This window comes from Erythrolamprus reginae, chromosome 10 (assembly GCF_031021105.1).
Source record: "Erythrolamprus reginae isolate rEryReg1 chromosome 10, rEryReg1.hap1, whole genome shotgun sequence".
In the NCBI taxonomy this organism is placed as follows: Eukaryota; Metazoa; Chordata; class Lepidosauria; order Squamata; family Dipsadidae; genus Erythrolamprus; species Erythrolamprus reginae.
In genome coordinates this window covers 43,063,837-43,078,356 of record NC_091959.1, presented here as the reverse complement: position 1 = coordinate 43,078,356, position 14,520 = coordinate 43,063,837, and the positions used below count along the sequence as shown (strand labels likewise).

General features: G+C 43.2%; 1 protein-coding gene across 1 annotated transcript in view; it reads right to left on the bottom strand.

The window, feature by feature from the left end:
• The window catches only part of KSR2 (kinase suppressor of ras 2), a 111,549-nt gene that overhangs the window by 21,414 nt on the left and 75,615 nt on the right, over positions 1–14,520 (bottom strand). The window contains exons 8-10 of the mRNA XM_070762003.1: positions 6,453–6,621; positions 4,587–4,628; positions 2,857–2,923 (exon numbers count right to left, since the gene is read on the bottom strand). Coding sequence (XP_070618104.1) covers positions 2,857–2,923; positions 4,587–4,628; positions 6,453–6,621 — 278 coding nt within the window. The remainder of the gene's footprint in view (positions 1–2,856; positions 2,924–4,586; positions 4,629–6,452; positions 6,622–14,520) is intronic.

Sequence of the window (14,520 nt, the reverse complement as noted above, 5' to 3'; positions counted from 1 at the left end):
TAAAGGGGTGTGGCAGCCCGGACAACGAACGTGTAACTTTTCTTCCTATTGATTTATCTATCAAACTTTTATGCCGTCTATATCTCACTTTGCCCAATGGACTTCTGGGCTTCCTTTTCTGACCGGGATTTACACAAAGCTGTGGGTATTGGATTTGTTATTATGTATTGTTTTTACCTTGTTGTGAGCCGCCCCGAGTTTGCGGAGAGGGGCGGCATATAAATCCAATAAATCTAATCTAAATCTAAAGCTTGTTACGGGAATTGCAAAATGCAAATGGAACTGCAGACTAAACCAACAGAAGGCAATGCATATGATTATCCTCTGTGGTTTCCGTGGTACTTTTCCTCTGCCAGACTAACAGATCATTGTTGGAAGTGGCTGGGGGACAGCCCCAAGGTTTGTGCAGAGGGGTAACATATGGTCCTGGAGCTCCTTTGCCCTCTTTGGGGCAGGTGGGAAGGGAGTCGAAACCGACGAAGTGATGGAAGAAGCTGGCAGGGAAGGAAAAGTGGGAATGCGAGACGCAGGCATAAATGAAATTGGGGACATAAAGCCGACGACGATTTCTGATCTTCCTTATTTCATTTTCCCTTTGTTACAATTGCTTTCTCGCTCGCTTAAGCTCTGGGCAGAGGGATTTTTGCTAAAGAGAAAATGTGAGTGAAGAAAAAAGGCAAGTGATGGGGTTTTATCTGATGGGATTCTTCTTCTTCCGTCTTCCCTGAATTCTTAAAGCAAAGAAAGGAGAGCGTGGGAGGGAGGGGGAAAGGGAAACAGACCCAAGGTTGGGCGTGGGAGGAACTCTTGAGGACCAGGCTAAGGCTGAGACACTCGGCGAGAGAAACAAAACAAGTCTTCTCCTCCTCCTCCTCCTTTTCTTCCTCCTCCTCCTCTTTCTCTTCTTCTTTCTTCTTTGCCTGCTCCATCCCCTTTATTATGAAAAAAGTCTTCTTTTTTCTCTCCTTTTCTTCTTCTCCTCCCCTTCTATTATTAAACAATCTCCTTCTCCTTGTCTCCTTCCTCCTCCTTCTCCTCCGTAGAGATTCTCAGTCATCCAAGTCATGATTGTCCCAAAAGTGCTTTTTCAGGAGGCAACTGAACTTTCTTGTTTTTCTTCGAAGACGTTTTACTTCTCATCCAAGAAGCTTCCTCCTCTTCCTCCTTTTTCTTCTTCTTCTTCTCCTCCTCATCTCCTCCTCCCCTCCTCCTGTTTCTTCTCCTCCTCCTCCTCCTCCTCCTCCTCCTCCTCCTCCTCCTCCTCCTCTTCTTCTTCTTCTTCTTCTTCTTCTTCTTCTTCTTCTTCTTCTTCTTCTTCTTCTTCTTCTTCTTCTTCCTTCTTCCCTCTCCAATGGAGAGCAAAACCAATTTTCCAGGAAGAGAGGAGAAGAGGACTCCTGGAAACTTCCTCGATGACAGATTTGTCCAAATGCCCGTGGAGACAAAAAAAAACCGCTCCGGTGAGAATGAGGCAGGAGAAGCAGAGAGTGGGGAGGAAAGAGCATTAATCTTTCAGAGTGAGGACGAGGTTGGCAATTCATCTCTAAGCCGCATGTTCAAACGAAAAGGGCTTCTTTTATCTCAGATGTAGGAACAGTTGCCACTCTCAGTTCTCTCGCCTTGCAGAACTCGATTTACTCCAGCCCGAAAGCTCAGGACAAGCCTTTCTCATCGAATTGATAATGCAGAGGGAGGGAGGGAGGGAGAGGGAGGGAGGGAAAGAGAGAGAGAGAGAGAGAGAGAGAGAAATCTTTCTCCCCCTCTCCACAGTATTTCTAGCTTTTCCGTAAAACATATGGACACAGAAATAAGCAATTACCCAGCAATCCACTTTTTCTCACTCTTCGTGAACTAGGGAAAACTTTTAGCCTCTTGCCCGTCAGCGGCTAACCACCCAGCAGTCTCAATTCCATCGTAGTGTTTCTCTAGACCAGCTATTTATATTCGCACTTCATTTTAAATCCACCCCCCAGCTTGTTGCTCTGAACTAGTTCAGCACTGTACTGTAAGATATAAACCCACCCACCCATTTTGGCACTCTGTCTTGTCAGGAGAACCGGCCTAAAGGCTAAATTAGCCAGAGGCGCTCCTGTTCCTCTCCTGTTGCAATGCTTCCAAGGGAGCAACATTGGGCCAGTTTCAGTTCTGAGCATAAGGGCCAACAGCCGGTTGTTCCCCCAATACCTCTGCTGAAAAATGAAAAAAAAATATCTTCAAACGTTTGTAATAGAGTGATGAGACGTCCTCCAGCAATCCATTGCTGGAGCTTTTAAGAAGACACTGGGCAGTCATTTGTCTGAAATGGTACAGGGCAGTGATGGCGAACCTATGGCACGGGTGCCACAGTTAGCATGCAGAGCCATATCTGCTGGCACATGAGTCGTTGTCCTAGCTCAGCTCCAATGTGCCGGCCAGCTGATTTTTGGCTCTGGGAGGGCGTTTTTGGCTTCCAGAGAGATTCAAGGGGGATGGACGAGAAGGAGAAGGAGAAAAGGAGGAGGAGGAAGAAAAGGAAGAGGAAGCAAAGGAGAAGGAGAAAGAGAAAGAAGAAGAGGTGAAGGAGGAGGAGAGGAGGAAGAAGAAAAGGAAGAGGAAGAAGAGGAAGAGAAGAAGGAGGAGGAAGACGAAGACGAAGCAGAGAAAGAAGAAGAAAAAGAAGAAGAGGTGAAGGAGGAGGAAATGGACGTGGAGGTGGAGATGGAGGATGAGGAAGAGGAAGAAGAGGAGAAGAAGAAATTGAAGAGGAGGAGAAGAAAAGGAGAACAAGAACAAGGAGATTTCCTTTGTAATAAAGGAGAAAGAGGTTCAGGGTTGGGCCATGGTTCCAAAGAGGCGGACAAATAGAGAGACACTTACATTGGGTCTGAATTCACTGGATGGAGGATGACTTGAGGTGGTTTGGGGGGCACCTCAGGCACAACATCTGAAAAGCAAAGGAAATCCCGTTCAGAAAACGCTCTCTTCAAAGAGGTGTTCAAACAACAGGCCAAATTCTGCGTTGCTTTGTCTCACAAGCCAATAACAGCCTTGCCGGTTTAGAGGACTCAATCCAGCCCTGGGAAAAGCGTTTTTAAATTAAATGGGCACCATTCCATCCCGCAGAGAATCATTGCCTCTGACTGGAGCTACGTTGGGAAATGGGTAGAAAGGGGAACCAGAATCAATTGGGGAAGCAAAAGGCAATCTGGGTGTGGAACAATTCTCAGAACAATTGTCTGTGTTTTCATTCAATGACGCCAGGGAGATCAGCCTCTTTGCCGAATGCTATCGTAGATAATTTCCCCACCGGCTATTTACAGTATCTTCTGAAGTCCCCCAACTATTGCTCTGTCCAAATTATAATAACCCGGGATACGTTTCATATCACTTCAGCAATGGCTGGGTGCGTTAGGAAGACGGTACAAAACAGTATAATGGGAAAATTATTTTGGCGAGAAGGCCTGCCACAAAAGGTAGCGCCCATAGTCATCGGCGCCTTGGGTGCAGTCCCAAAACATTTAGAACACCATCGGCATTGACAAAAATCCCCATCGGTCAATTGCAAAAGGCAGCTCGAGTTGGAATGGCTTACATCCTGCGGCGAGATCGTTTCATATTATTAGGCGACATCTGCTTATCTCTGCAGGGCTCGATAAGTCGATAAAAATGTCAAATACAGTTTAAATGTTTGATTGATTGGTTGATTGTGCAACCAACACTAAACAACCTGGTCCAGATGGTCCCCATCGCCCCTTTCTTGTATTCCATCTATTCCTTCCTTCCTTCCTTCCTTCCTTCCTTCCTTCCTTTTTTGGAGTCCATGATGCACCTTTTTCCTCCCTAAAAGAGGCTGATAATTTGGGTGCATCTTATACTCTGAATGTAGCTTTTTTTCAGCCCTAACTAGCTGCTAACCATCTTCCCAGCTCTTACCTTGCAGGCTTTTTCATGGTTTCTCTCTGCGAACAATGTTTTCCAAACTCTAAGTTTTGCAGGGGGGTTTTTCCATTGCTCTACTTGCTCCAAATGTTTCTTTCCAGGTGCTAATGATGTTCCCAGCTCTTACCAGCTTGCAAGCTCTTCCATTGTTACTCTCTGTGAAGAATGTTTCCCATGCCCTAAGTTTTTGCAGAGTTTTTTCCATTGCTCTATTGTTCTGAATATTTTTTTTCTAGGTGCTAACTATGTTCCCAGCTCTTACTGGCTTGCAAGCTCTTTCATTGTTACTCTCTCTCTGAATAAAGTTTTTTTAAAGCCCTAACCAGGGGATAAAATAATATGCTGGCTAAGGAGACTAATCAGATGAATACCTGGTAAGCGGATTGTTTTCCCTATTTTCCTCCCAAAAAACTAAGGTGCATCTTCTACTCCGGTGTGTCTTATACTCTGAAAAATATGGTAATTGGCTGAAACTTAAACCCTATAACTTGCTGATTTACTGAGATTTACTGAGCCAAAGAGGAAGGGATTAACAAGAATGCCATCAACCGCTTTATTTTCCATGGATAACCAACCTAGCCCTTAGGTATAAGCAGGGAAAAAACTTTCTGGATTTCTTGCAGATCTTCTGGTTAGAACTAATCTTGCCATTGTTGGTAGACACTTACCTGGAAAAATGAATTGCTGCTTGTACTTGTAATAGTGAGAGGCTGGAAAAGTGAAAACACAGATTAGGAGAAATAAGAGATTAGCAGGGCTTCGATTCTGAATATAGAACCTAGAATGAGAGGGCTGGAAGGGGCCTCAAAGGTCTTATAGTCCAGCCCTCTGCTCAAGGTACAGGAGATCCTGTACTTTATGGTATACCTACGAGGTATGATTACATACGGTATAAAGTTAGGAAATTTCTCCTTACTTCTAAGTTGGATCCCTGTTTGATAAAGTTCAACCTATTACTTCTTTTTTTAAAAAAATATTATTGGACAGTGATCCTATCCCCTCAATACTTGTCTTTGATAGGCAGACATACCTAGTTTTCTCAATTGTTCATCCTCCAATTTTAGCCTCCAAAACCTTTATCCTCTGCACACTTTCCAGGGTCTCCCCATCATTTCTGCATCACTGCACACTTCTATGATTTACTACCGGGTGTTGAATTCCCCCCAGGAATTATGGATAATGCTGCGAGTCCTGGTAGCCAGGGTTAAGGATAACTGCTCTATGCTACAGTAGCTTTTAAAAGGAATCTCTTTTGCATTATTCTCAAGTCAATTAATGCCTTTCCCCCCACTTTTCAAACAGGGTTTATCCTTGGTGAATTTCAAGTCTGCATCTTCTCAAATCTTTGCTAGGACGTAGGGGTGAGCCCCTGAATTGAACTGGCTCAATCTCACTAGAAGCAAACCCCAAAGATTTGGAGAAAAGCAAAATTCTATCCGTTGGGTAGATTTGCCAGCTCACCCAGAGGCATCCGAAGGATCCAGATTGGTTAAAAACATATTAGATCCTAGGTGTCAGGTATGAAAGACCTGTCAGGATTTAAAACCTGAGGAAATTTTCAGAATACAGCGGAAATGCTGTAATTACTGTAAAGTAGAAGGAATGCTGAGTGATGGTGCATCAGCAGAATGGTGCAATCTGTTCTACAACCTGATTGGTCGATACTTGTATATATTGTAATGCACCTTTGCATAGGTATGGTCTGATCTGATAGTGGTCTATTGTAGGTGGTCTATTGTGGTTAGCAGTAGTCTAGTGGTTGATTGGTCTGTGATAGTGTTGTCTAGTGTAATAGTTTGGTTAGGTGTTCAGTAATATAGTATAGAGTTAATAGTTTTTGATACTAAGAAGAAGTAAAAGCCTTCTGAAGAAACAACTCCTGCTGTAGTGTCTTCATTAAGGAAACTGCCCAGTGCCTCCTATCCTCCATGTTTCCAAAGCAAGTTCAAAATTAACTCTGACAAGACCAAGTCCACAAGTGAAAGTCTAATTAAACTAATTTAATTGATTAAACATTTAACTGATTCAATTAAACTCTTACCTGATTCTATAGTTTCTACTCCCAACCCCAAAACCTTTAACCTTAGATTATTTACAACTGGCCTCTTCCCCTTTCTAGGAAGTCTGTAATGCATAAGCGCACCATCGTGCCTACTGTCCCTGTCCTAATGCTCTATTGTCTTCTACCATTACTTTTTCTCATTACCTATCTAATGTTTATTTGTACAAATTACTATCCTATTATTGTTTGACAAATAAATAAATAAAATAAAAAATGATATCTTGCCCCTCCTGTCTATACATACAAATCTTCTCAACTAACGTTTAGCACCTGTTTGGAGTCTGATAAGGATCAATGGAATTGAAGGGAGGCTGGACTTAGTTCCTTTGTGGCTACGTAGGGATTCCAGGGTGATTTCTCTTTTGACTTCGCCCCCAGATTCTGCCACTCCCCCCTTCCCTTACATTAGGATCGCTGGCAAGACCTGGCTGCTGCACTTAATGGTGACTGGATGATTACCGAATCATTTTACCTGGCAAATTGAACTGTTTTTGTTGCCGCGTGCACTGCGGGGAGGGGTGCAAGGGCGAAGGTGGTGTGGCGCTGGGCGGCAGGGGAGGAGCTGGTGAAGAAGGAGTGGATGACGTCGTCGAGGAGGGGTTGCTGCTGGAATCAGGCTGGTAGGGCACCGGGATGTGATCCTACAAGAGGAGGAAGAAGAGTCAGGTGAGCACTTAACAAGCAGGCCTGAAGGTCTTTGGTTTGGGCTTCCCCAGAAGATCCAGAGGGAGGCCTCGACTTGTGACCTCAGTTGGGATCAGAAATTACATTGCCATGGGATGTGGTTGTTCTCTAACAGAAGGCTACAAAGGTGGGAACAGTTCTCACTTCCAGTCGTAAAATGTTGCACAGTGCGCTGGGGCCACAGTGGAGAAGGCTCTTCTCCTTGATCCCGACAGTCAGTTAATACCTGTGCCACGAATCTGACGGATGCCCTAATTAAATCATGAGGCCCGTGCCAAGCTTCAAAAGAAATCCAGTTATTTATTAGGAGCTTCATCGCCCGCTCACATAATTTACACCCCAATTATGACCCTGTTTCCCAGTGTGTGTGTCATCAGTCACATTCGCCAACGGAGCAACTTTGCGGGTTGTAGAGGTCATTCCTCTCCGCTGCTGTGGGTAACCCTTGGATAGAAAGGTAAGTGTGGATTGTACCTCTGTCTTTGACTGCCACACCATTTCGCTGGTTTCCCACCCCCCAGGACCAGTGATGGCGAACTAATGGCAGGGGGGGGCCACAGGTGGCATACAGAGCCATATCTGCTGGCACGCGAGCCATTACCCTAGCTCAGCTCCAAACTATTTACTATGGTTTGTTCTTATTTAGTTACATAGTTGTCTTATCACATAAGCCTAGACTAAATTTATGCATGGTGTGTGCTGGCCAGCTGATTTTCGGCTCACACAGAGGCTCTGGGAGGCCGATTTTGGCTTCCAGAGAGCCTATGTGGGGTGGACGAAGGCATTTATGTATGGTTTATATGAAATGTATGATTGCTTTTTATATTAAGGGTTTCTAAATTGTTTTAATCAATTGGGTTTGTACTGTTTTATTGTTGTGAGCCGCTCCGAGTCTTCGGAGAGGGGCGGCATACAAATCAAATCAAATCAAATCAAATCAAATCAAATCAAATCAAATCAAATCAAATCAAATCAAATCAAATCAAATCAAATCAAATCAAATCAAATCAAATCAAATCAAATTTTATGCTCCCCTGGCTCCAGGAAAGCCTTTGGAGCCTGGGGAGGGCAAAACACGAGCCTACTGGGCCCACCAGAAGTTGGGAAACAGGCCATTTATGGCCTCTACAGGGCCTCTGGGGGGTGGGGGAAGCTATTTTCACCCTCCCCAGGCATTGAATTATAGGTGTGGGCACTCTTGCATGTGCAATAGCATGTGCCCATGGTCTTTTGCCACCCGAGGAAAAAAGGTTTGCCATCACTGCCCTGGACTCGAGAGCAGAGTTGACAATTTGGTTGATCAGGTGTGCAAGTGGACCCCTTCCACTGGAACAAGTGAGTTTTTAATTCATCGAGCCAGCGTGAAATCACCAGGCAAACCATAACATCAATCCCAGATTGACCGAATCTCGTCAGCAAACGTTCTTCTCTGTTAACCACCTTGCCTTTGTAGCTGGGGCATAATATAAGGCCAAGATCTGTCGCCTTCCCTTTTCAAAAGGTTCCCCTTCAGAGGCTGGTTTATATTTTATTCATTGAGCTTCAGTGTAGTAGCTTGATTCATTCTCATTCAAGCTACTGAGGATGCTGGCGTCATTAACTTTTTATTGGGATTGCCCACCTCCTGGAAGGAATTTGAGTGTGGATTTTCCAGCTGTGTGTGAGCCTTTCTACAAAAGGTCTCCAAAGCAAAATGAAAGAGAGGAGGCAGAGATGGAGGGGGAGAGAGAGAGAGAAAGAGAGAGGTAGGGAAAGAAAGAAAAAAGAAAGATTGAAAGAAAGAAAGAAAGAGAGGGAGGAAGGGAAGGGAGGGAGGGAGGAAAGAACAGAGAAAGAAAAGAGAGAAAGACAGAAAGAGGAAGATACAGAAAGACAGAAAAATAAAGAGAAAGAGAGAGAAGAGAGAGAAAGCGGGAGAAAAAACAAAGAAAAATAGGGAGAAAGAGAGAGAAGAGAGCAAGAAAGAGTAAGTGAGAGGGGGAGAGGGAGGAGAGAGAAAGGGAGTAAAACAAAGGGAGAGAAAAATAAGGAGAAAGAGAGAGGAAAGAAAAAGAGGGAGAGGGAGAGAGAGAGAGAGAGAGAGAAAGCAAGCAAACAAGCAGGCAAGAAAGAAAGAAAGAAAGAAAGAAAGAGAAGGGGAAAAAGAAAAACAGCAAGAGAAAAATAGAGAGAAAGGGGAGAGGGAAAGAGAATGGGGGGGAGAGGAGAGGCATTAGGTTTTATTTAAGTAGCTAGGAGGCTGCCCAGTTCCCAGCACACCTTGCCCATAGACCGAGAAATTCTCCCCCCATATTTGGATAGCAAACCACCACCTGGTGCTTCCTGGTAGTACAGCTACACCTGGGCAGCTGGAGACATGTAAGATCTTCGAGGTGGAGAAAAGGGAGGCAGGGAAAGCCCATGGCGTCCCCACTGAAGGATCCAGCTTGGCTCCAGAGATTCCCCATCCATCATGCCACACGGGCCATTTAACTTAAAAGGGCAGGCGAGGGCATTTTGTGATAAGGTGCGACAGACGGGAGCTTCGCACCAGGCTGAACATCCAGAACGCACTCTCAGAACACTCCCACCTGCCAACTGTTTGATAACACCGTGGTGGATACGAGTTCCTAACGCTGGCAAAGAACGCCTAGGAGTTGGAAGAAGATGAAGGGAACTTCAAATTAATTAGGCAAATCTCTATCTGTATCTGCCTTCTCTTAACAGAGCGGTCCCTGCTTCTCCACTTGCCCCCTTTCGCCAAATTTTGGAGTCAGGCTGAGAGAGGGGGCTTTTTTGGGGTTCCACCTTGAAGCACCCAGATGCCAGAGTAATCAAGGAGGATGTTTAAGAATCATAGAGTCATAGGGCTGGAAGGGACCTTGCAGGTCTTCTAGTCAACCTCCTGCCCAAGGCCATTGATGAAAATCAAAGTTCTCCATTGTCCAACAAGACCAAGCAGGTCGTGTTACCGACTCCTGAATTCTTAATCCAATGAGATCCCATTTATACTCCAGACTAGAATTTAAGAGTCTCCTGGTGATTGGCTAAGAGTCACCCAGCCAGCTTTCATGCCTAAGGCGGGATTAGAACTTAACATACACTAATGATTGGCCCAAAGTCACCTGCATGGCTTTTATGCCTAGGGTAGGAGTAGAACTTACCATCTCCTGTTACTTGGCCCAAAGTCACCCAGACGTTTTTCATGACTAAGATTAACATAAATTTGCCATCCCTTGACTTTTTCAATTACACTGGTCAACACACACAAACACACACACACACAAATCATCAGCAAAAGTAATATGTCCGTTTTATGGAGTTTGATGTGCTGATTCCAAAAATATGCTTAATTTTGCTCTATCGCATAAAGTTTCTGATATAGAAGCAATTTTGTTCTTATGTTATTTCTATATTTTCAATGTGGTAATTACTGTTTTCTAATGTTGCCAGTACAGAATATACCTTATAATAATGATATAATAATGATATACAAGAATGATGCTGCTCCATGGAAACTATACCTGCTACAGAAAAACTATATACATTTTTGAAATCAAAAATCAGAACAACAAAAAAATGATTCAGAAAAGTACACGGTCAACTTCTGGTTTCTGGTGCTCCCCCACGCCCGCGCTCTCTCATTTCGGTACTTGGTGCCGAAAAAGATTGCCAACACTGGTCTAATGGTTAGGGCAGGGGAAACATCAACATGTCATAGGCCTGTTTTATTGCCAACAGAGTCAGGGAGTGCAGTTTCCTCGAACGAAGAAGAAGGTGGGGGAGACTTGGAAGAGGGGGCTTGGCACACAGCCCAGGAAGCCAATCTCCATTATCTTCGGTTGATTTGGAGGAGGAAGTGTTAGACCCACGCATGCGCAGAATTATGCATCAAAGAGACCAATTGAAAAAATATTACAGGAGATAAGAGAGGCCACCTGTGTTTGGGTGGGGCTCCAGTAATTAGAGCTGCTGATATAAATAGCAGCGTGCTGGCTTGGCCGTTGTGGAAGATTATCTGATCGTTGTTTCTTCAGGACCTTGCCTTGCTGTTTCCGGACTTTGTTGATTTTTCACGACTTTGAAACCAAAGCAGAGCAAAGTGTGTGTGTGTTTCACTTCGTGGAAGAAGGAGGGCTGTGACATTCCTTCACAGCTGCTAGCAAAGCTTCTAGAGTTGTTAACCTGATCCTACGCAGCTTCTGCTCAGGCAATCTCACACTACTCACAAGAGCCTACAAAACTTTTGCCAGACCCATCCTAGACTACTGCTCATCTGTCTGGAACCCATACCACATCTCAGACATCAACACCCTTGAAAATGTCCAAAGATATTTCACCAGAAGAGCCCTTCACTCCTCCACTCGAAACAGAATATCCTACAAAAATAGACTAACAATCCTGGGCCTAGAAAGTCTAGAACTATGGCGCCTAAAACACGATTTGAGTATTGCCCACAAGATCATATGCTGCAACGTCCTACCGGTCAATGACTACTTCAGCTTCAACCGCAACAACACAAGAGCACGCAACAGATTCAAACTTAATACGAACTGCTCCAAACTTGACTGTAAAAAATATGATTTCAACAATCGAGTTATTGAAGCGTGGAACTCATTACCGGACTCAATTGTGTCAACCCCTAACCCCCAACATTTCTCCCTTAGACTCTCCATGATTGACCTCTCCAGGTTCCTAAGAGGCCAGTAAGGGGCGTACATAAGTGCACTGGTGTGCCTTTTGTCCCCTATCCAATTGTCTTTCCTTTCTCTCACTTATCATATATATTTTCTTTCTTTCATATATCCTCTCCTCACTTATACCCTTATATATATTACTACATGTCTATTTTTCTTCCTATGTATTTGTGTATTGGACAAATGAATAAATCAATCAATAAATAAACATAGCTAAGTACTTAAGGACTGATTAAGGGGATTTTACAGACTACCAGGTTGTTTTGGGACGAGTGCTCTTTGCAATACAAAAAGGGTGCTTTGTTTCTTTTGAATTTTTGTGATAAAGAACATTGTTTTTGGACTTTCAAGTGTGTGTGTGTCTGAAATTTGTACCCTTGAATTTTCGGGAGACTCATACCATAGAGCCCGGCAGAACAGCTATAAAGGCTGGCTGGCTGGCTGATTTAGGGCCAATCACCAGGAGGCATTGAGTTCTAATCTGCACTGTAACATGGGATTCCCATTGGGCTAAGTCAGGGGTAGGCAAAGTTGGCTCTTCTATGACATGTGGACTTCAGCTCCCAGAATTCCTGAGCTGGCATGATTGACTCAAGAATTCTGGGAGTTGAAGTCCACAAGCCAACTTTGCCTAGCCCTGGGCTAAGTCATCCTTTCCCAGCCCCAACAAGTTTCTATTTCACATTGACCAGATGCTGATATCTCGAGTCAAACTGGCAAGTGTGACTAGAAATACGAGAATCCATCTGCAGAGCTCTGGTCCACCAGATGGCCGAACAGAGAGGAAAGAAAACAGGATGACGCTATTTCAAAGCTGGGGGGGGAGGTCTTGGCCAACTTCTGGACTTTTGTTGCAGGCCTTGGTTGCCATAAGTGTTGGGAGGGACCTTGGAGGTCTTCTAGTCCAACTCAAGTAGGAGACTATACCATTCCAGACCAATGGCTGTCCAGTCTCTTCTTAAAAACCTCCAGTGATGGAACACCCACAACTTCTGAAGGAACTCTGAAATACAGTATTTTTGATTATTATTATTATAATAATAATCAAAAGTAGCAGATGTTTGGAACAAACTTCCAGCAGACGTGGTTGGTCAATGTTTATGCGACGTTTCGGTGAAATCACATCCACCATCATCAGGCTGAAGTTTCCAAACTTCGTGCTGTTGTAAAATGGAATATATATATATATATATATAGACTCCAAGTCACTAATATTCTGTGCTCTAGTAAACCTCCAAAAAGTAACATACAGCAGGAAGAAAGAGAGGCACTTATCAATCTAAAGAAAAACCAGGATATAATAATCCTTCCAGCTGATAAAGGAAACTCCACTATAGTAATGAACACAGCAGAATACAAAGAAAAAATGACAAATCTTCTAAAAAATCCGGCCTACAAACTCCTAAGCACAGATCCTACCACCTACCTAGAAAAAACCACCAAATCTAAAATCAAGGCCTCTCCCATCAGCGAAGAAATCCAGCAAAAAATCATCCCCAGAGAAAAATCTTCCATATGTCCAAAACTCTATGGCCTTCCAAAAATACACAAAGAAGGAATACCTCTCAGGCCAATAGTCAGTTCTATAGGCTCCCCTCTACAAAACCTTGCCAAATTTTTAGCCAAATACCTTCAACCATATACAGAAACTATTACCTCATATGTTCAAAATTCATCCCACTTTATACAAATAATTAAAAAACAAAACCTACAACCCGATGACCTACTTGTAAGTTTCGATGTCGTGTCCCTGTTCACACAAATACCTATTACAGAAGCCTTGACAGCTATCCAAGACAAACACAAACCCCCCAAATATATCCTAGACCTTACCAACCACTGCCTGACCAATACATACTTCATCTATAATGAACAAAGATATAAACAAATAGAGGGAGCCCCCATGGGATCACCTCTATCACCTGTCATAGCCAACCTCTATATGGAATATTTCGAAAATAATGCTTTAGAGCAAGCCAAATACAAACCCAAACTTTGGCTGAGATATGTTGATGATACCTTTGTAATTTGGCCACATGGTAAAGAAAAACTAGACAATTTCCTCACTCATCTCAACAGCCTACACCCCAAAATACAGTTTACTATGGAAACAGAAATCAATGATCAACTTCCCTTTCTAGATGTACTGGTCTATAAAAAACCCAATGGCAGCCTAGGACATACTATCTACCAAAAGAAAACCCATACCAACCGTTATCTAAATGCACACTCACACCACCACCCCGCACAAATCACCTCAGTGGCCAAAACTCTCATCACCAGAACCAAACGCTTAGCTGACCATGAGCACTTAAAAACTGAATTGAACAAACTCAAAGATGTACTAATTTCTAATGGATTCAAAGAGAAAACAATAACAAACCTAATCAATAAAGAGACACCCCCCAAAAAACAAGATCAAGAACAGGACAATGGCACCACCATCCTTCCTTACATCAAAGGCACCACGGATAAAATTAGTAAAATTCTACAAAAACATAACATCAAAACCTCATTTTGCACTAACCAAAAAATATCTAATATCCTAAGGAGCCCCAAAGATAAAATCCAATTAGAATACCAAGGTATCTATGAAATCCCTTGCAAAACATGTGCAGCCACATACATTGGACAAACTAACCGAAGAGTGAGCCAGCGCATGGCAGAACATATGAATGCAGTCAAGAAACAGGAGAAGACCTCCTCCCTTGTCCAGCACATTAAAAGAACAGGGCACGAAATTGACTTTGAAAAAACTAAATTACTCCACAAAACAGAGAATTTATATAAAAGAATCTCTCTAGAAGCTATTGAAATTGAAAAAAGATCTTTTTGTTTAAATAAACGGGATGATACCTCACGTCTGCCAGAGATTTGGAAACCAGCCTTAAACAAAATAAAAACTTCATTATAATCAATATGTCAATCCTTTAATTATTATGATTTTAGAATTTTATATTTGGAAATCAGACTTAAACAAAACACTTCATAATCTTCATACCATTCCTTCTATAACCATGATTACACCAACCAATCAGATCACGGAAGCATAGTCACCCAATCTATTTGCTACATTCAAAGCAAATCTCCACCCCCACACTACATGCTAAGAAGGAATGTCAGTTGCTAATATTCATTTGCAAAAACACAGAGATTGGAACTCCAGCCTGATGATGGTAA